Source organism: Pangasianodon hypophthalmus, chromosome 1 (assembly GCF_027358585.1).
Source record: "Pangasianodon hypophthalmus isolate fPanHyp1 chromosome 1, fPanHyp1.pri, whole genome shotgun sequence".
Taxonomy (NCBI): Eukaryota; Metazoa; Chordata; class Actinopteri; order Siluriformes; family Pangasiidae; genus Pangasianodon; species Pangasianodon hypophthalmus.
The window spans coordinates 6,112,517-6,135,543 of NC_069710.1; the positions used below are offsets into that span (position 1 = coordinate 6,112,517).

The following is a 23,027-nucleotide window of genomic DNA, read 5'->3' on the forward strand; positions in this document are numbered from 1 at the left end:
CGCTCTCTCTCACCCCTCCAGATTAATAATCTGATACTTCACACATCCACTGTCCACAAATCGTCCATCTCATAGCGTTTTCACTGCACCTGCACATTCTCAGGCTACCAGCAGGGGGCTTTGTACATCAGCCCTCGAAAGTCATTGCTGTCAGGGTCAGAATCCTAACTTGATGCCAATTACATCAGTGGCATTTTAGTGTGCTCTGATTGTGAAACAGTTTCTTAGGAGTAGAGCACAATGCCGTCAGAAAAAGAAGGAGAGGTGTGGGGAGAGGGATAAACAAAGATGGAGGTATGCCAAATGAAGTGAAAAACAGTGACCATGAAAAGGGCAATTTGAAGTCTGTTGTATCTGATCTTGTCACGTATGGAGGCTGCTGCTAGACTCCCTGGGGAAGATGAGTCAGACAGATGCAAAATTCCTACCAGCCATAAAATTCGTACCCACCACAAGACAAATGACAACAGTGAACCAATAAAAACAACAGCAAAAAAAGACAAATACACTCAGGAGATATGGTGTTCTAAAGCTGAAATCTATTTTAGCCTATTCTTAAACTGTCATTCTTGAAGCATGTCTTTGCATCTTTAGTAACAGGCTGCCCAATTCACCAGCAAGGAACAGTACACAGGAACACAAAGTCACATGCTAAGATACTATAAGAGCTAAGCCTGTTTAAGAGTGGACTGTGCAGCTGTATTTCAGAGAAGTCAAAACTTCCAATTAAGAGGTTGTATTCCTGTGACTACAACATGCAGAAGACACTTGGACTTGGACAGTGACTATTTGCTTAAAGCGGAGCATATTTGAGAGGGTTCACAAAAACAAATGTTTACTTTAATGAATAAATATCAGTTCTCAATCCTCAAAGCTGTGGGTAGTCATTAGTGCAGCCAATGGAATTAGTTATAGTGCATGTAGGAATGCAGGTGGTCACAGAAAAAAGTGAGAGTGAGAAAGAAGCCACAACAAGAGCCTGAAGGACTTGCACTGGCTGCTAAGGTTCTATGTTTAGCGCCATAACCCACCCACCATAAACTCTCCAGTGAGTTGCCATTATTTCCTTGGTCGCCCTGTTTCATCAAGTCTCTAAAGCAACTGCCTCCTGTTGCCATGACAACATGAGTCTTGTCATGGTGGTGGCTGCTAGTAAGGGAGTGAGTGTGCGGAGGGCTGATCTTGTGCTCAGACATATTGATCTCAGGAACACAGAAAATGAGTAAGGACACTCTTAATGCTGACAACAACAGGAGGCAGCAGACAGTGAAAATAAATATATGTGGCTATACAGATTTGGTTGGCTATGTTGCAAACAAATGCCTCCTGTTGTTTTTCTACTTCTTGTCAGACATAACCCTTCTCCTACTGAGTGCCATTCAATCCGTCATTCACCAGATGACCCTACTGACTTAGCCCTCTCATCACAGGCCCTGTTACATAAGAAAATAAAAGCTAAAAAAAAAATTAGACCATGTCATTGGTGATGCAGCAGGTTGCGCTGGATCTGCACAGCACTAAAGACCGAGGTTCAATCCTCAGCACTCCCAGTGCCCAAAAACATGCTGGTAAGCAGGCTATGCTGAATTGCCTCTCAGGCATTAGTATAGTGAGTGGATGTTTATAATTGATATTTTTCTTATTACTGCATCAATAAGTAGAGTAAGATCCTTCTAGTAGTACAGACTGTTCTTCCTTTCTCCTTATACCACCCACGGATTTGGAGCCATCAAGTCCTAGTGCCTATTATAGAAACAAGCCCGAGGCTGGTTGATTTGCATATCTGCATAATTAACACGCTGATACTCCTTCTCAATACAGCTATACGTTTCTTTAATTAGTCTTTTTTTGGGTTCTTTGTATTTGTTTTCTAAAAAGAGGCAAGTGACTGGAACCCCCACCATCAACCAGATACCATGACGTTAAATTGCAAAGCTGGCTGTACAGAATGCAAGTAGGGCTGGACAATTAATTAGTATGATTAAGGTGACACTACTACATGTAGACTGTAAATCTACAATGCTATAATATACTATATAAATTCTTTTGCATTGATGTGTTTTAACATATTATAGTCTGCACCCATGCATGTAGTAACTTCACAAGGGCAAACTGGAGCTTAGCTTACCCCAAGCCTAGTTCTTCAGCATCTGTCCCCATTACCAAGGAAACATCAGCTGTTCCTCAGTTACCATAGCAACTAGCTAAGCCACACCTCTTATCCAAGGCCGTCTGCCTGCCGATGAGCAACACAAGGAGCTGACCTTCTCAGCTATTTTTTGTGATCTCAATCTTTCTCATTTAAATAATCTTCATCAGAAGATCAATCAATCCACTGATGCACAATGGTTAAATTAATGACAAGCCAGTTAAGTAGCTTACATTCACAAATATCCCCATAGTCCAATTTATACATAGTAATATAAACATACAGACTGATCTCTGTTTATACTGAAGCATTCTGTTTGCGTCAAAAATTGACACAGATGCCTGAGTGATGACTAAAATGCTGAGGAGGGTGCAAGCACACAGCCATTTGTTCTGAGGTTAAAAATAGTTCTACTGAACATATCCACACCTGAGAGTCATCACTGTAGGGGTGCCAGTAGCATAGATTCCCCCAGCCAATATTACAGAGATTCTTTAAGATAATAAGTGTCCTTCACTTTATTTGCTGGAGATATACCAAGTAAATAATAATAATAATAATAATAATAATAATAATAATAATAATAAATACACACCTATTCAAGTAAAAGCATAATACATAGTTTTACTTCAGTGAGGTATGTGAAAGTGAAAGGAAGTAATAGATAAACAAACATGGAAAATTATTTTATTTTCTCTTCCATTTTCTTCATCTCCTGTTATGACATGTGAATTGGCTCTATATAAAGGGATGCTGAAACAGATTTAAGAACCCAGGTGTCCATAATACGAGTTAGTGATCTCAAATCACAGATCTGTATATCGGAATTGAACTGGGAGAATAATTTAACCTCAAATGATAAAATCATTCTTTTCTTCTATTCTTTAAAAGTACATGCTGAATGTACACGGAACAAATATCACGCTTCACTCCCTGCACTTTTACTCAAAACCTGACCTGCACAGCATGCACTTTCCTTCCTGGTATGGGGATGCCTGTCTAGGAGACTTGCAAACTATCCATTTAATAACAGAAGTGTTTATTTTAAATACATATTAATTATTATTTATTTTAGCTAGCTACTTATCTAGACTACTTAGCAAACAGAATTTATGTATTCTATTTTAATGTTTTGAAGTTATAATAGCCAGTTACAGACTTTTAACTCAGCAGGGGCTATAATGGTGCAGTGTGGAGTCATACAGTACAAGGGCAAACAAGATACTGCTGTAAGTAATTTTTTTGCGCATGCCTTTATGGAAAGTTGTGTCATTTAAACTTGGACAACAGCAACTCACCCCGGAGCCCAGTTGGTATTAGTATCAAAGTAAAAATTCTGGTATTCTGGCAGCCCTTCTTGGTACTGGAGATTAGTTGATACAGGAGATTGGAAATAGACCAATAAAGGCTCCATTTACATGTACAATTTTACCCACATCTTCTGACATAAAGGTCTTAACAACATTGTCTTATTCCTAAGAACTTTGGTGAAAATTTTACACATGACTTTTTTTTGGATATACAGTCAGGTCCATAAATATTGGGACAGTGACACAGTTTTGGTAATTTTGCCTCTGTACACCACCACAGTGGATTTGAAATGAAGCAGTCAAGATGTGACTGAAGCGTAGACTTTCTGCTTTAATTCAAGGGGTTTAACAAAAATATTGCATTAACCGTTTAGGAATTACAGCCATTTTTTTACAGAGTTCCTCCATTTTCACAGGCTCAAAAGTAATGGGACAAACTAATATAATCATAAATACTAGGATTATTTTTATTACTTGGAAGTAAATCCTTTGCAGTCAATGACTACCTGAAGTCTGGACCCCATGGACATCACCAAATGCTGAGTTTCCTCCCTTGAGATGATTTGCCAGGTCTTTACTGCAGCCATCTTCAGTTGCTGCTTGTTTCTGGGTCATTCTGCCTTCAGATTTGTCTTCAGTAAGTGAAAAGCAGCTCAGTTGGGTTGAGGTCAGGTGACTGACTCTGCCATTTAAGAACATTTAATTTCCAAGCTCTTGGGCTGCTTTCACAGTATGTTTTGGGTTGTTATCCATCTGTACTGTGAAGCGCTGTCCTATCAGTTTTGCAACATTTGACTGAATCTGAGCAGAAAGTATAGCTCTGTACACTTCAGAATTCATCCTGCTACTTCTATCAACAGTCACATTATCAATAAACCCCAGTGACCCAGTTCCATTGGCAGCCAAACATGCCCGTGCCATAACACTGCCTCCACATGTTTGACGGATGATGTGGTATGCTTTGGATCATGAGCCCTTCCTTTCCTTCTCCATACTTTTCTCTTCCCATCATTCTGGTACAAGTTAATCTTGCATCAGAACTGGTCAGGCTTTTTTTAGAGGTTTTTAGCAAAGTCTAATCTGGCCTTTGTGTTCTTGAGTGTTACCAGCGGTTTGCATCTTGAGGTAAACCGTCTGTATTTCCATTCATGAAGGTGGCTCTTGATTGTAGACTTTGACAATGATAGGCCTACCTCCTCCAGAGTGTTCCTGACTTGGCTAGATGTTGTGAAGGGGTTGTTCTTCAATAAGAAAAGAATTCTGCAATCATCCACTTTAGTTGTTTTCTGTGGTCTCCCAGGCCTTTTGGTGTTGCTGAGCTCGCCAGTGCATTCCTTCTTTTTAAGAATGTACCAAATTGTTGATTTGGCCCTCCTAAAGTTTCTGCTATCTCTCCGATAGGTCTGTTTTGGTTTTTCAGCCTAATGATGGCCTCCTTCACTTGCATCAACACCTCTTTGGACGGCATATTGAGAGTTCCCATGAACAGCTACCAAATGCAAATTCAACACTTGGAATCGGCTCCAGACCTTTTATCTCCTTAATTTATCATGATATAAGGAGGAAACAGGCCACAGCTGGCCATGAAACTGCTTATCAGTCAATTGTCCCATTACTTTTGAGCCTGTGAAAATGGAGGAACTCTGTAAAAAATGGCTGTAATTCCTAAACGGTTAATGCAATATTTTTGTTAAACCCCTTGAATTAAAGCAGAAAGTCTACGCTTCAGTCACATCTTGACTGCTTCATTTCAAATCCACTGTGGTGGTGTACAGAGGCAAAATTACCAAAACTGTGTCACTGTCCCAATATTTATGGACCTGACTGTAGATAGTAAACTAATGCTATGATTAATTCGGAAATTTAAATGTTAAAATAACACTGAACAACACTGACAAAAAAAGATAATAATAAAAATGCACAAAATGTGCATAAGCAACAAAAACAAATGCTGGGCTATACCTGTCACAGTTTTTAAAAATTCTTCCAATGAATATTATTTTCATAGTGGTCCAGGATCAGCTCACATCATTGTAATAACTAGGAATAATAAAAAAAAAAACTCATTCATATGACAATCATATGAATGAAATGCACACATATGTACAAACACTCACACACAGACATGCATGTGCACACATGGTCACTCACACACAACACATGAAATCCTTGCTTGACTTAGATCCTAAATCCCAATCTTAAATCCCACAGCATATTTATTTGCATGTTGGAAGGCTGACATTGAACCCTGGTATCCTGCTTCCTCCTGCAGATAAATAGCACCCCAAGTGACACAGATCCTCCCCAGGACAGAAAGAGCTGAAAATTACACAGGCAGCAGAGACAGCTGTGTCATACTGCCACACCCCCTCTCTCTCTCTCTCTCACACACACACACGCGCACACACAGACACACACACACACCCTCTCTCACCCACACACACAGACGACACACAGAAACATACCTCATTCACATCTCAACATATCAAAATATATAACTCAACCAAAGCACTTTTTTGGCATCTATCCAAACATCCATAGGCAGCTTTTGCAATCTTCATTGCAACACAGTACAATACCTTAGAAATAGCTACATTGAAAGAAGGACTAAACCACCTTTCTTTTGCTTGTGCAATTAATAAACAGCAGGCATAGAACAAACTTCACTAATAAATGAATAGACAAAATCAATGTAGCACCTTTTCTAGTGATGTAATAATTTAACTGATGGTATATTTTAAGATTAAAAAATTAACATACAAGCTTTCTAGTATCTACGTACATAGTCAATTAGGGATGCACCGACACCAATATTTTTAAACTGAATACAGGGATGAGTACATGTTTTTGGAATGAAATGAGTAACCTACATAGTATTAATCAGTCAAGGATGTCATGGAACATTTTATTTAGTTTTGTTAGTGGCCATAAAAAGTGAACTTAGTCTACGAGGCCCATTCTTTATAATGTTAGCTAGTTGATTTTAAATGAAGTGCATGAGCTAGCTACAATAGTTACCCGAGACCTTTTAGCTCTCTACTGAAAAGTGCTTCTGTACAGCTGTAAAGTAAATTTTTTGTTTTATTATGTCAGAATCCCTTATTGTCCATGACTAATAGTGGCTGGTCAACAAGAACAACACAGTAGGTAGGAGGTATAATTTTCATTCACCTTGTGATGTCTGTTGACATTTTTTCCTCAGCTAGACCGCGTTCGCTTAATGTTAATGTTTTCGCTGAGCACGGTTTGCAATCTGCTTTGCTTTGCTTGCCATCATTAATTGTGAAATATGTCCAGATCACTGTCATTTTATGCCATATAGTAGGCTTATGCCAGTAAAATAATCATAGTATAACCTGGGATCGGACATTGGTATGGGCACAAGTGATACCAGATAATAGTATCTATACTGATGTATCCATCCCTATTTATAATATAATCAGTTTGAAGAAAGCAGTCTAAAACAAACATATCACTATAAACAATTTAAATTAATAAATCCTGACAAACTAACAAGCTCTTGTTTCCTGTTTGAGAGTCTGCTTTTGATAACTGAGAAGGACGAAAAAAAAAAGAAACAATGGCCCACATGCCTGTGGGGTTGCAGAGTGTAAAAGGAAATGAAGATAGATAAGCACAGTGAAAGCAGACCATATCTTCACCCTCTCTGTTCATTAATCATAGCTCTGCACCTACTGGGGCTGTGTTTCGCTAAGCTATTTATAGGAGCCACTTGCTAACCCAATATAGCCCAACTGTAAGTATAAATATATTATTCTTTACAGTCAACAGTTTGAAATAGAGCATACCAAAAAACATTATATATAATATGCATACACATACATACATACACACACACACCTACATAGAAGACTTTCTCGCTCACCAAGGATATAGTCCATTTGTACCATTTACGCAAAGAAACTAACTGTGATTCTATCATATACTGTGGTATTAAGAACTAAACATTTTATTTACTTCTGTTTATGCTTCCCCGGTTTAAATAGTAGGGTTGCAGTGGACAAAAGTGGGTTTTGTTTCACTTTGGAAAAATGTTTCTGTACAGCTGTAAGTTCCTTGCATCGATTTTCCTTGTTGCCAACTAGGAACTGGCTGATCGTCAAGAGCAACCAACTTTTTCACTTTAATATTCTGAGGCCTGTTTAAGGCACAACACAATGTAAAATATAACAGGAAAACATCATACAAACATACATCTACAAAAAATAACTGGCTTACCTGCAGCTATAGATGCCAATCAGTGGAAGGATGCCATCATTACATGAAGAAAGGGAAAAAAAGAAAAGAATTAGTTTTACTTGTCCAAAAATGAACCTTAACAGGTATCATGTTAGCCTTGTGCTAAATGTTCAGTCAGTAATCTTACTACACATTCAACAGGTACACGGAAAGAAATGCACACATTATTAAGACAAAGTTCAGAAAGGACTATTTTGTTAAGTAGATCCAGTGCAGCCTGGTAGTGAGAAAAGACAGTGGCACAGTGATTGGTGTATGGTGAATGAACAAGAATGTGCTCCTGTAACACTGCAAACCAACTGGCATTTGGTTAGTATTATACACCCTGGATCACCCGTTGTTAATGGGGACAGTTTTGTCCTACACATACACACAGTGCTTTTCTTTGTAGCGAGGCACCCTTCAAACACATAAGCCAAACCAAGCCAGCCAACTCTGAGTGAATCTGGATAGTGGGACCTCCAGTAGGGGGACAGATGTGTTAGTGGCTGAGGTAAAGAGCCTAGTAACCCAAACCCAGTGCAGCCAAGGCAAGGCTTGGGATCCACCAAGTCATGCAATGAGTGGATCCAAATTCTATCATTCAAAAAACAAACCTTGCAGCATGGCAGGCAGGTCTGTCACATGTTCTCGGGGTTCAGCAAAGCTAGGGAAGAATGGCGGCGCAGCAGGGTTCAAACCAGAATTTTGTGGAGAGGGCAGTTTTGCTTCTGATGTGGGACTCTTTGATGAGGATGAGCGGGACTTCCTGTTTTGCTTTGACTTGGCCTCTTTTGGAGTTTTGCTTTTTGGTGATGGTAAAGGTACTTGCAGAGGTGCATCATAGGTAGTACCCTCCATGCCTGAGATGTCAAAGACCTCGCTCTGGTTGTTTAGGTTTGAGCCATTAAGGGACCAAGCAGTTTGAGATGGTGAGAATGGAGGAGCTGAGATCAAAGCTTCCATAGATGATCCAAAACCAGCTTTACCAGGAGTGGACATCAAGGGATCAACCACAGGGACATCCTCCAAAACATGGGTCCCCATTGCTGGGTCAACAAAGGATGGCTCTTGTTCAAACATGACCTCTTCAAAGGCTCCCTCACTAGGCACAAAGCACTGGGGATTCACCACAGACACATGAGGATCAGCTTTACTCACTGTTACAGGGAGGGGAAAGGCATCTTTGGTACTACCCATGTCACCACTATCCGTTTCCATAAGCATATCATGGAAACCAGATGACACAGACAAATGGCTTGTGGTTGAAAAGCCTGGTCCCTCACAGTGGGATGTTGCTGAGTGAGCTGCAAGGCTGGATTCCTCTGGTGCTGGTGGAGAACTAGCCGTAAGTGAAAGCAGATCACTGGCAAGTGATGATGGCATGAGGCCCTCATCAGGGTAAACCTCAGTGAGAGAGATCAGGCTTTGGCCACAGGCTTGAATGTCTCCAGGTACTGGACAACTTATTAATTCAGTTCCAAAATCATGAGACATTAGGGGTGAAGTAGGGACAAAGGGCTCTGCATGAATTGCCCACTCTTCTGGAATCTTCTTACGGCTTTTGCCTTTCTTGATCCTTCCACCAGCCCGACTGATATCCTGATGCTGCCAGGCTTCATCTCGATCACGTTCCTTGCGTGACGACATCTGATGGGATCCCTCAAGCAGATCAATGTTCTCACTCTGCATTTCTTGCTTACTCTTACTTTCTGTTTGGTCAAAGACTTCATCCTTGGGCTTTCTTTTCTTCTTCTTCTTCTCTTTTTTGTGATCAGTACCCTCATTTTCTCTTTCATCTCTGTCCCCCAGACCACTATCTCTGAGGGACCACTGGTGGTCAGGGACACTTTGATGGCTCTCTGTTAGATGGCCTGCATGGCGACTGATCACAGTAGAAACACTGGGAGTGAAGGGCAGGTCAGAGGGAATGCCAGCATCATCTGGCCAGCGGTCACCAAAGACACCTCATATGCAAAGAGGGAATAAAAATGATCAGGAAACACTCTGCTTTTTGCTGTCCCTCTCAAATACACAGGCTCAATTTAATTTAACACACATAGCCTATGGCGTGCACTGTATACCTACATACCTGTATACCTGTAATACCTGCAGTGTGAACCTGAGATTGAAGTAGCACAATTTCAAAAACTTTAGCAAAACTTCACTACATTCACTGTTACAAAGGTAGTAGTAATTGGCCAACATGGCACTCGTTTTAGGTGCAATACATGTATATGTTTAGCAGAAACACATCAATAGTTACAACCACCCTCCTTTTGTGCAATACATCTGTACCTCTCTACCTAAGCATGAGATCATATTTTTTTACTATACTATGAAGAGAGTGAATCTGTGTCCATTTGAGTCCATGCTTAGTCTATCTCGCAGTTTTCATTACTTGTGGTGTTTATATGCATTCATAAAATGGCTATAAATCTTTGCTTATAAAATCTGTATAAGAAGTCACAAGTATCATGGTGCTCAAATCTGAGAGACTTTTTTAATCACCTGTAATCAGTTCTGTAATCTTATTGGTCTGGGTTTAAAAAACGAGTTGCATCTATATGGTCCCTGTTTGAGCTGCAAGCTCCATTTGCTTAGAATGACACATTTTTAATCAGCACACCCTGACTGCCATGCAAGCTGTGCTTTTGTGTGACTCACACCACCTACTATAATACAACACTCTGTCTCACTGGTACCGTACCATTCTTCGCAGATGCTACCATTAAAGACCCTGAGAGTTCAAGATGGATGGCATATTAGAATAGCTTCTGCTAAGGGTGCTGACTTATATAGGTAATGTACACTTACCTTCCACTTCATTAGGAACACCTGTACACTGCACATTCATGCAGTTATCTAATCAGCCAATCATGTGGTAGCAGTGCAATGCAAAAATTTATGCAGATACAGGTCAAGAGCGTCAGTTAATGTTCAGAACAAACATCAGAATGGGGAAAAGTGTGATCTCTGTGACTTTCATCATGGCATGGATGTTGGTACCAGAAGGAAACAAAGGGAAACTGCTGATATCCTGGAATTTTCACACACACCAGTCTATAGAGTTTACACAGAATGGTGCAAAAAACAAAAGAACAACCTGCGAGTGGAGAATCTGCAGGCTGAAACACCTTGTTGATTTGAGAGATCAGAAGAGAATGACCAAGCTAGTCTGAGCTGACAGGAAGTCTATACTAACACAAATAAGCAATCTTTACAACCATGCTGAGCAGAAAAGCATCTCAGAACGCACAACACATCAGACCTTAAGGTGTATGAGCTACAATGGCAGAAGACCACATCAGGTTCCACTCCTGTCAGCCAAGAACAAGAATCTGAACCTATCATGGACACAGACTTGCCAAAACTGTATAGTTGAAGACCAGGTGATTTTTCTTTCCCCCTAATCTTCAACTGTCCGTCTTCTGCTGTTGTAGCCCATCCACCTTAAGGTTAGATGTTTTGTGTATGCTGAGATGATTGTCTGCTCCCCACAGTTGTATGGAAGTATTTTCTGGACAAATTTCAGAAACAACTGCAGATTGTATTTGAGATTGCGTTTCCTATTTGTGGATGCATAAATTGTGACACAATTTCTCTGACCTCTCTTATCAACAAGACGTTTCCACCCACAGAACTATCGCTCATTCAGTGTTTTTTGTTTTTAGCACCATTCTGTATAAACTCTAGAGACTGTTTGTGTGAACATCCCAGGATCAGCAGTTTCAAACCAGCCCATCTGGTACCAACAAACACTGAGATCACATTTTTCCCCCATTCTATTCTTTGATGTGAACAAGTGAAGCACTTGACCTGTATTTGCATGTTTTTATGCACTGTGCTGCTGCCACTTGATTGAATGATTGGATAACTGCATGAATGTGCAGGTGTACAGGTGTCCCTATTAAAGTGAATAGTGAGTGTATATTGTAGTGCAATATACTATGATGATAGTATAAATGAGCAGGTGTATAAGTGTTCCTGTGAGAGTGTATGTATGCAGCCTAACTGGGTGACTCTCTGAATCTGGCTACACTGCCTCACAGTGGCAAAACCAGGTTACTGAAAGTGTCTTCTGATGGATCTGGGTTTGTTGGGAGGATAAACCTCATAGGAGAACTCCAGCTGTAATCCCATAATCCTCTATAGAACCCAAACTTCATCAGTAAGGCTGATGAGTTTTGGGCTACAATAAGATTAGTACTCGAATAAATCTGCCAAGTATTATTTGGTAGACAGAAGGGTCATAATATTGACTCATGACACACATATAATGTTAAGATGTTACATTAGGCTGAATTAGCAGGACATTGTGTTTAAACTTTCCCCATCACTAAATAAAGAGATGTGTAAGGTGATTTTAGGCTAGCTCAAAGTCAGTGTTGCTGGGTACTGTGTGCTAAGCTGTGCATATCTGTGTATTTGTGTGTCTTCTCCCTCTACCTGCAGACAAGTCCAAAGTGTTCTTAGGTGTTATAGGTGCCTCTGTAGCCAACAGTGGTGGTTGCTGGGTGTCTGCAATGCTTGAAGGTTTTTCTGATTGGAGTGATGCAACTCCACCATCCATGTTTGTCCCCAATCCTATTGGCTGAGGGAAACCTGTGGAACACAAAATGTTCAGTGATAGCTCTAACATTTGCATGCTGTATATATGTATTAGTGCAGCTGTAGTTTACTGCACAGCTACTTTTGAGTTGAGTTATTTTAACAAACAATATGCCATCTGACATTGATTATTCTTTTTTAGAGAATCTAGTAATCTAATAGTTAGGATTTCAATTTCTGCATTCTGCCTACATATACATAAATATTTCTATGGACATCATTCCTTACAACTCCGGTACAAAAAGGGTATTTCAATAAATAAAATTATTATTATTAACAGCAACAACAGCAATAATAATAATAATAATAATAATAATAAAATTAATGAAATGAGAAAGCACATATAAGAGATATTCTACAAGGCCAAGCACTGACAGTCAGATAAAGCAACAACAGATGGAATGGCTGAGCCATTACACCTGATGTGAATGTTGAGTTAGGGATGACTCATCACCTCGGCAAAGTGAGAAATTTTCAATCTATTCTCTCCGCTGTGTCTCAGGAGGCACATTTTACCGAGATCTGCTAATAGGCACTTGTGAAAGAGCAACATGTGGAGATATGGTGCCAGCTGATTTGTTTAATTAAAATACATCCATTAAAAGAGGCTGTTAGTGTTCTAAAAGAAACAGTATCATCATTAATTTGAGGGAAAAGTGTACTTTTCTAAATGTCATTACAGAAAGGGGAACGCAAAGGCAACAAGCTGTCTCTGCCCAAGCACAGTGACGTCTATCAGAATAGAAAACAGCTGCCACTCTACCCAAAAGCAAGTTTACAAGTTTACAAGTTTCCCTCGCCTATGGCACTACCTCATATTGCACACTCTATACTCTTGGGTACATATCAAGATTCCTTGCACTACTGTAATTAGTAATATATTTATACTATCATTTTCATAACAATATACACTAATGATCCACTTTATTAGGAACACTTAGTTAGCCAATGATGTGGCAGCAGCACAATGCAAAAAAATTATGCAGATACAGATCAAGAGCTTCAGTTAATGTTCACAAAATGTGATCTCAGTGACTTTAGCCATGGCATGGTTGTTGATGCTAGATGGGCGGGTCTGATTATTTCAGAAACTGCTGATCTCCTGTGAATCACACACAACAGTCTCTACAGCTTACACAGAATGGTGTCACCGAAACTGGACATTTGATGACTGGAAAAAGACCAGGTGATTTTTTCAACTGTCCAGTTTGGGTGAGCCTGTGCCCATGATAGCCTCAGATTCTTGTTCTTGGCTGAAAGGATTAGAACCTGGATTGGAATATTTATCATAGCCGGGACAATAGTGTAACTACGTAACTAAAACTTTGGTAACAGTAGCATGACAATGGTAAGAAAGTGGCATCAGTGGCGTATAGATATTAACCTGAGAAAGTTCCCATGAAGCCAGTATCCACCATCTGGGAGGGGTGAGACTGAGCACCCCAGTGATCGGGAAAACCAGCCATAGAGCCTACGAGAAAGAAAGGCAGAGAAAGGAAGTAAACCCAATAAAGAGCTGCTAAGACTGTGTTTGTGCTTCAGTAGAAAGATGAAGGTTCATCGGGGAGAAAAAATAACAGAAAGCGAGAAAAAGTCTCAGATATCGTTGAAAGATTGGGGGGGGGGGGGGGGGGGTTGGCTTGTGCAATCTTTTCCTTTGGAAAAGACTCAAACATTACTAGTGAATTATTTTAAAAACATTTACGAAATCTGCTGTTAATGAGAACACATTTCAATCAAGACTCTGATACTATAAAATGGGAAATTATTCTTAATATTGTTTTTGAGGCCATGACATGCTTTTTGGTAGACTGAAGCTATTTTCAATATTCTGATAAATTTTGCTCAGCTAAATTAGTGTCTAAAATACACATCACTGCAACATCATGGACTCATTTATTATATCACATGTAGCCTGCTAGCAGCTGGCTTTATTACTTAGCACATCCAGCATCAGTTCTCACCTGGCAATAAGTCCGACACCAAGGCCTGCTGATCGAATAGATGTGGCTGCACTTCCTTCTGCAGCTCCTGGTGTGACACTGAAATCTGTTCCCCTGGTGTCCCTGATAAACCTACAGTGCCTGCAACAAAAATGAAAAACCAGGTCCCACCTTTTGTCAGACACCCGAAAATAACACACGAACAACTTTTCATACATGCCTAATCTCGCAACATTACAGAAACCATTTCACAAACTTACCTTCATCCCAACCACAGTCTAATCCCTTGTGGGACGATGTTAGCTACAGAGCTTGTTCAGAGTGTATACAGTGGAGCAGGCCTGAGAAGCATCTGTTTGTGTGTGTGTGTGTGTGTGTGTGTGTGTGTGTGTGTGTGTGTGTGTGTGTGTGACTGGCACAGTGTGAGCCTGCGGTCCCGTCTCGACCGGGAACCTCCTGACTCTTTGCAGGCCTGCCCCTGATCTGAAGTGCTTGTTCTGACCACAGCAGGAGTAAAGCACCCTCCCTCGCCCCCTCCCTCCCTCCCTCGCCCCCTCATTGCTCTCTCCCATGGCGGCCTGGTGGCTTTTCAAGGGTGACAGTGAGAAGACTTGACAGAACAACATCCCCAGTGACTAGAACACCACAGGTTCTGAAAAACCCAAACAGAGTTCTTGGTGCTTCCGCTTAGGCCTCCTGCTGTTTATTAAAATTCATTAGATAGCCTGTCTGGTGCTGTGTCAGGGAAATTGGAAGAAGTAATGAGTAAAGAAATCTCTTATGGCTGTTGATGTGGTGCAGAACAACTAATTTGGTTGAAATTCAAGTAAAAAAAAATAAAAATACAGAAGTACAACAGCACTGCCTTAAATCAGCTCCCATTCTGTATGCTCTCTGAAAAGCCCACATCCCCTTGTCACTTTGAGTTCTGCTGACTTGACCTCCTCTGTTCTACCCTTCCAGCTCTGTCTGCTCTCACAGCTGAATGAGCCACAAACACAGTATGCTAAAATCAATCTTAGATTTCCCTAAAGAGAATGCTCTCCTGATACATGGAAGTCCTCTGAAACATTACTACCATTAGCAAGAGGTTTTGTTTGTTCATCATATCTTGATTTATTGGTAATTAATTCATTCATTTTCAGTAAGTGCTTTATCCTGGTCAGCATCACTGTGTATCTGAGCCTATCCTGGGAAGAACAGACAAATCCTGGTCACAACTAGGAGCAATTTATTGTAGCCAATCCACCTACCGGCTTGTTTCTAGGAGGTGGGAGAAAACTGGAGAATCACATCAACATGGGGCATAAAACACCACACATAATCCGAGCACCGGATCCTGAGCTCTGGAGCTGTGAAGAGGCAACCCTACAGGCGTTCTAATGCCTGAAGTCATGCTGAGCTTCAAAAAATTCTAGGCAGTAGTGACTAAGCCAGTATGTTTACAAGCAATCTGGTAGATGCAATAGTATAAGTCATCCCTCAGAGAATGACAGAGAGAAAGACCCGAAAGAAGTGCATTCAGGCGTGAGAAGGCAATTTAATCCATGTAAAAGACCTGCTTACTACCAGGATTTGCAAGCCTGCTCATCTCAACTGTACATTTGACAACCTGCTTTTGATCTGAGGAGTTCACGAATTATTGAGATCCATTAGTTCCAAATGTATTCAAGTCTACAAGGCATACGAAGCCATGACCACCAGTCTGAAGGCAACAACACTCCAACCCACATGCCTGATGCCTGCTAGGTGGATGGAGTGTCATAACACACTAGGGTGGTGTGATATGCACAAGCAGCAAGCATTACTGAGAGGAAGACAGGAAAAGCAGTCTCTTAGTGTTCAACTAGATTCAGGCAGTCACGTTTGTTTTTGTTTTTCCAATATCTATTCAGTTTTCTTAAAGCTGATGTCATGCAAAGCAGCACATTGTGCAATGTCAGAGACAGGAACAAACTAGCATTTCTAACTAAAAACCTACAGTGGCAAAAAAATAAACAAGGATGCCGACTGGTGTTGATTCGTTTTCTATAACAGCTACGCTGACTGTTTATACAAAGTTTAACAATAATGATAATAATATGTTGTCATTTCTGTAGACATACTGTAGATATGCCATATACTTAAAAACTAATAATTAACATTTTTGTTAGAATTATTGTTATTTAACATAGAAAATATATAATTAATCATATAGTGATGTTTTCTGTAAGGAGATTGTTTTCTGTAAGGAGATTTAATATTCATGGAAGGAGTTTTTTTTTTTTTTTTTTTTTTTTACTTTTTTTAACAGTCAGTAAGTTTTCCGCACATGGGAGTCTCTAGGACAGAGAGGATAACTGTTTATAGCTGTTACATCATGCACTATATGGCCAAATGTTTGTGGACACCTGACCATCACATCACACCCATATGTGCTTCTTGAATATCCCATTCCAGATTTAGTCGCTCCTTTGCTGTTATAATAAGCTCCACTTTTCTGGGAAGGCGTTCCAGTAGATTTTGGAGTGTGGCTGTGGGGATTTTTGCTCATCATTTCACCAGTACCGACTACCTACTTGAAATGCTCTTACGATTTCAGTTTCTCTCTGTGTCATATAAAAGACATATAAATGCAAGCATTGGTCAGGGTTTGTGAATGAGATGTGGAAATGCTAGACATGTGAATGAGCAGCAGACACGCTGGAAGTGAATGATGATGTTGAATAGCAGGACCCAAGGTCAAGAAGAGATATGAAACACTCTTAGCTTCTTTTATATAAAGATATTTGCAGAGCACAGACCTAAAATAAAGACTGAGCAACAGATGGAGTATGTATGAGACTATTTTGTGCAGCTTTATAAAAAGAATAAAAAGCATGTGGTTATCCCTGAATGAACTTTACCCAGAGAGCCTCTGTGCCCTCCTGGAGTTCAGTGAACCAACAAATTCATGACAAATAAGCTAATATTTCCAACCGAGTACACTCTTATTTGTTGGGGGCTCTCAAAAAAAGAGAGAAGGAAGGCCTGGAGAAAAGCTGGGTGTTGCGAAGCATTGGCAAGAGACGAGAGGGCACCAGAGTTTGGCAGCGCGAGATGACTGAACATTATGATGCTGTTGTCTAGAGTTTGAGCAATGAGCTTTTCTTCCATGGTCTCTTTCCCTCTCCGTCTTGCACTTCAGTGTTTGGTTTTGCCTGACCCAGTTTATTGCTGCTGCTGTTGTACTTTTTGTCAACAGTTATTCTCTCAAACCCTCCTGGGACTCAGACTCGGACTATTTTTACCATTGACACTCAGTGGTTGAGGACACGCAGCACTCTGCAAAGCTGTTCTGCAAAGCTGTTCTGCCAAACTGCCCGTGCCTGATGATATATTTGGGTGGTGAGCAACCAGGACACAGACAATCGGTCTGACCTTCAATCTCTGCATTTTCACTGCTTTATTATATAATTAACACTTTCACAACTATGACAGAACTAGATAATGCACAAATCACTGCATTACACCGCTTATACACAGAGGCACCGCTTCAAGGAAACAGCCAGTTATGCAATAAACTCTGAACACGAACGTGATGGAGGCCGAATAAATCACGGCTGAAAGGAGTGGGGGAGAGGAGAGGAAGAGGATATGTCCTCTGTCTGACCTGCATCCATTCATTCTCCAGCTGACACTCTTAGGCAAACCAACTTCAAACTAGGCCACTCATATCAGACTCGACTCTCGACCTACCCAGAGTCACTGAGATTTTAACATTAAACTAAACGCACTACAGGATAAACATCACCATTGTGTCAATTCAATGTGACTCTGAAAGACAAAATAAACCCACGATGCATTGCTTTTAAAAGGTGCTGCATATTTGCTATGTCAAAAAAGGTACGTGTCATAATGTTTTTTAAGAATACGTTTTATAAGACTATTATAATACAACTCTCTAATCTCTCTAACTGAAATGAAAATTGTATTGTGACAAGGAAGTTTACTTGTGAATACATAAAATAAGCGAATAACAGAACAGGCAACTCTGAAGATGTAATGCAACACAATATTTGTACTGTAGATAAAACTGAGCAGTTTCTCTTATCTTTAAAAAAGTCACAAAAATGTGGATTATATTCTATTCTATCCTAAATTATTACTATAATAACAGAATGCTTCTTTCACAGCAAACCGTAAACATATTACTAAATCAACACTTTCTGGAAAACAGATTTATTGTTCTGTTTCTCGCTTTCTCTCGGCAGCTGCTTGCACTCTCAGAACAAATCTTTATTTGTTTGCAACTGAATGGAAATGTGTGCTTTGCATATTGTGACCACACACACACGCACACAAGATAATCCCAGTAGGAGTTCAAAATCTGCCTCTTGCTCATTCAATGACTATTTGTCCTTCAAAAAATCATCACCCAAAAAAAAAAAAAAAAAAAAACTCTGCTACATGATTAATACTGTTCAAAATCCTCAACTAGCAAACAAAATTTTGTTATAACAAAATCCCTTGGAATTCCTGATATACATTTACTTTTACTCTTTCAAAAAACAAATGAAAATGTCACCCAAAATGTTACCTTTCTTAAAACCATTTGCATTTTTATATTTTATATGCCTAAAAAAGCCTGAGGTTAAAAATCTCCTGCGTGACTGAGGGCTGACTGTGAGCAAAGACGCATTCGTAGGAAAATGTAATCTTTGTGGCATAAAGACTGATTTCTAATTTATGCACGCCCTGTTGTAGAGGACGCTGCGTATCGAGCCGAGAGTCGAGAGTAGGCTGATGGAAGGTGGCTGCTTCTCATGCTCAGTGCAGAGGCAAATGCAACTGTTATATTAACTTAACAGTTACTGGTTTATCTGGTTAAAATTTTGACTCCTTTTTTATTTTTCAAATACCATATTAATTATCGGAAAAAATGATAGTCATGCAAGGTGTTTTTCTTAGTTTTGCTCTTAACATGCACATACTTTACATTATCAGTTACATCACTGTTACTGCATAGCATGTTGCATCCTTTTGCTCAGGTTCATGTTTGTGTTTTTTTTGTCATGTCTGTAAATTTTTTTTGTAGACTATTGGCATCACTATCGTTTCTTTTGTTCAATCACTAAAAACACTGTAAGAAAGAAGAGTTCTTAGAAAATGTCAGTTCTCTAAGAAAGTTAGAAAGTTCATGCTCATTTTCTGCTGATTTATATAGACAGTTAAAACTGGATTATCAGGATAATAAATAGTTGTGCTATAGATGATGTGCTAGATGTGCGTTAAGTAATGGCTAACTGTTCACCTCAAAGCAAACTGGCATGCTAATGATGAAAAGAAAAATGCTCATAGTGCATATACACTCAGCAACCACTTTATTAGAAACACCTGTATACCTGCAGATTCATGCCATTATCAAATCAGTCAATCGTGTGGCAACAGCGCAATGCATAAAATCATGCAGATACAGGTCAAGAGCTTCAGGTAATGTTCACATCAGATAACAGGAAAACTGTGATCTCAGTAACTTTGATCATGACCATTCACTGTCACCGGAACAATGTTACCTGGTCTTCATCTGTCGAGTTTGGGTGAGCCTGTACCACTGTAGCCTGAGACGCCTGTGTTCTTGGCTGACAGGAGTGTAACCCGATGTGGTCTTCTGCTGTTGTAGCCCGTCCGCCTTAAGGTTCATCATGTTGCACATTCTGAGGTGCTTTTCTGCTCACCATGGCTGTCAAGAGTGGTTATTTGATTTTCCGTAGCCTTCATATCTGCTGGAATCAGTCTGGCCGTTCTCCTCTGACCTCTCTCATCAACAAGGCATTTCCGCCCACAGAACTGCCGCTTATAGGATGGTTTTTGTTTTTTCGCACCACTCAGTGTAAACTATAGAGACTGTTGTGAGTGAAGATCTCAGGAAATCACTAGTTTCTGAAATACTCAAGCCAGCCCATCTCAGCTAACAGCTATCACATCACAAAGTCACAGAGATCACATTTTTCCTCGTGCTTGATGTGAAAATTAACTGAAGACCTTGACATTTATCTGCATGATTTAATGCATTGCACTGCTGCCATTTTCCCCTATATAGGAAGAGACTCAGAGGCTGCAGATGAAGAACATCTGCCGTAGGACTGTCCAGCATGTGCTTAAAGTAGAATAAAAGTAGGAGAGGCTGACCCACTTGCAGCTCCCTCATGAGACAGATCTGCATCACCTCACTTTGCTTCCTGCTTCCTTACTGGAGCAGCCACGTTCACGCCATCAGCATGAGGAGGAGAAAACGTAGGGTAGGTCATGAATCAGAAATTTAAAAGTGAGAACACTCACAAGTGGAACAGCGTGCAAATGTCACGAGAATCAGTGTCAAGAATGAAAATGTCTCTAATAATTATTTAACACACGCAACTGGTTTAATGAACCAGCGAAATTAGCATGATTTCTCACAGATACCACGTACGGAGGATTGTGAGCAGCCAAACACGGGTGATCATGCTAGAAACTGTTAGATGTGCTAACCGTCACAACTGTCACAACAGGAACACACATGCACAGGTGCAAACACTGCAACAAGAAAATCCTTACAGGCAAAGAGGTAACAAGGAATTTTATCACAAAATATCTAGCGTAGACGAAACAGAAATTTCTTTTTCAGATGTGCGGCATCAAAGCAGAAGTCCAGTGTGGCTGCTAGTTAAGCAGCTTCTCATTTGTTTTACAGATCAAAGAGATCACAGTCCCTGCCACTTGGTTTATATTATATTGGCTCAAGCCCAAGGTCAAAGTTCACCTAGATAAAGTTTGTGCAAAGTAGCAGTAACTGCTACTCAAAGCAAATATGCATTATTCACATCTCTGTGTCTTTCCCCTTCGGTATATAGACTTTTCTGCTGGTGAGTTTTATTTGTTTGGTCTGACTGCTGCTTTTAGCTGAAAAAGCAGAAAAAAGTAGCGTCTCTAGCAAGGGGTCAAAAGATGTAAACGTTTCTAATTGCGTATTCAAAATCTAAAAAAAAAAAAAAAAAAAAAAAAAAAAAAAAACAGCCAGTTTTATGAACTAACTGAACTTAGTCTTAGAGGATTTGTAAAAGATGCTGAATAGCAGCAGGAAGAAAAGCTTACTGAGGCTTACGCTGTAACACCAACACTGGTGAGCCTGCAGAAAATCTGAAATGTGTATGAAAGAGAATCAAAAGAACGTTGACTGTGTTAATCCTTGAGCTGTTTCCAAATTCAGCACAAGCTGCCACGAAGATCCGAAAACGTACCTTCTGAAAAAGGGAGGAAAGTGCAGTCGTTTCAAACGACAGTTTTGCAATATGTTAATAAAGAGTTTACGCTTTCAAAGAGACATCACAGAACAGAGTATGAGTGCAACATCTATATATTTAATCCTGATCTTCCAGTAAAATAGAGGGTATTGAAGAATTGAACAGCAAGATTTAAACATAGCAAGATTTAAACATAGCAAGATTGGTCAGAATGATTAGTCAGAATGATTATTGGTCAGAATGATTAGTAAAGAAGCCAGCTGTCTTGCCAAGTCAGTTGGGGTTAAAAAAAGAAATATATGTATAATAGGATAAAAATCAAATAAATACATGAATTAATTAATCAACTAATAATGCACACAATTTTAAATAGCAAAGTCTGACATATTGTTCAAAACATTTTCTATCAAGAAGTATTAGATATTTCAGTTATTTCCAGTTCAGTTATTTCAGATATTTCCAGTTCAGAGATGTTTCTGTACTGAATAATTTTGTGTTTTCCCCACTCAAACACAGCTGTTTAGCTCTCAAGACCTTCATGAGCTCAATCAGGTGTTTTTAAAGCAGAAAAAACATGAAAGCATGGAGTCTAGAGACCTCTAAAACAGAGGGAAACAGTGGCTTAAAATTTTTAAAAACCTGAAAAAAACCCTGAGATACACTGATACCATTTATTACAAGTTTTTTCATACTTGTTGATACCAATAATGATACTGAGTAACCCACTTACTATTAAACACTCAGGGGTGTCTTGGAACATTTCATTTAGCTCTGTTTATATTTCCCCAGTTTACACAGTGGCCAGTTTTACAGTGCATTAACTAGCTACATTAGTTACCTTGGTTCGAATAGGGTTGCAGTAGAGAATGGGAGGGTTTTAATCAGACAAACACTTCCGTACAGCTGTAAGTAAAGTGTGTTTCACTGTCGTCATTCACTAGGCTTACTGTCACATCGTATCACGCGGGATGGGTGATGTGATGTTGCTATCAGAGCATTTATTATGAGTAAGAGTACGAGGTATCAGATGGACACCATATCTAAAATAAAGATATTAAAATAAAAATGTAGTTGTGACCAAAATTACATAACACAGTGTTAATTGGCAAGCTGGTTGCTGTAAAAAGCACAAGAGTTGCATCACAGTGCAAAATGTACATGAGCAAAAAGCAATCAGGAATCAAGCCTCTAAAAACCACAGCAACAGCAGAAGAGTCAGAGAACTGTGTTACACAGAAATAGAAAAGAGCATATTAAACCTAAAGGCATCAGACTGCAGTGTTAGACAAGCAGCTGTTTATGTAAAAGCTGCAGAGACAGGGAGCTGAGCGAGGCACGGATAACAATGGTGTTACAGTCATGTCTGCGTGTTTCAATAAAGGAGTTACAGCTTTATATGGAGATTAGAAAGATGAGGGCAAAGCCAGGTAGGGATACAGAAGGGTGTTTTAATACAATTATGCACTCATTTGTACTGATTTTAGTGATTTATATCATTATGTTGATTTACACTTTGCACTGTAAGTAATGAATG

General features: G+C 39.7%; 1 protein-coding gene across 1 annotated transcript in view; it reads right to left on the bottom strand.

Moving 5' to 3' along the window:
* The window catches only part of LOC113526501 (uncharacterized), a 75,154-nt gene that overhangs the window by 24,804 nt on the left and 27,323 nt on the right, over positions 1-23,027 (bottom strand). Inside the window, exons 5-9 of the mRNA XM_053241578.1 lie at positions 14,513-14,537; positions 14,274-14,393; positions 13,694-13,780; positions 12,148-12,303; positions 8,316-9,665 (exon numbers count right to left, since the gene is read on the bottom strand). Coding sequence (XP_053097553.1) covers positions 8,316-9,665; positions 12,148-12,303; positions 13,694-13,780; positions 14,274-14,393; positions 14,513-14,537 — 1,738 coding nt within the window. The remainder of the gene's footprint in view (positions 1-8,315; positions 9,666-12,147; positions 12,304-13,693; positions 13,781-14,273; positions 14,394-14,512; positions 14,538-23,027) is intronic.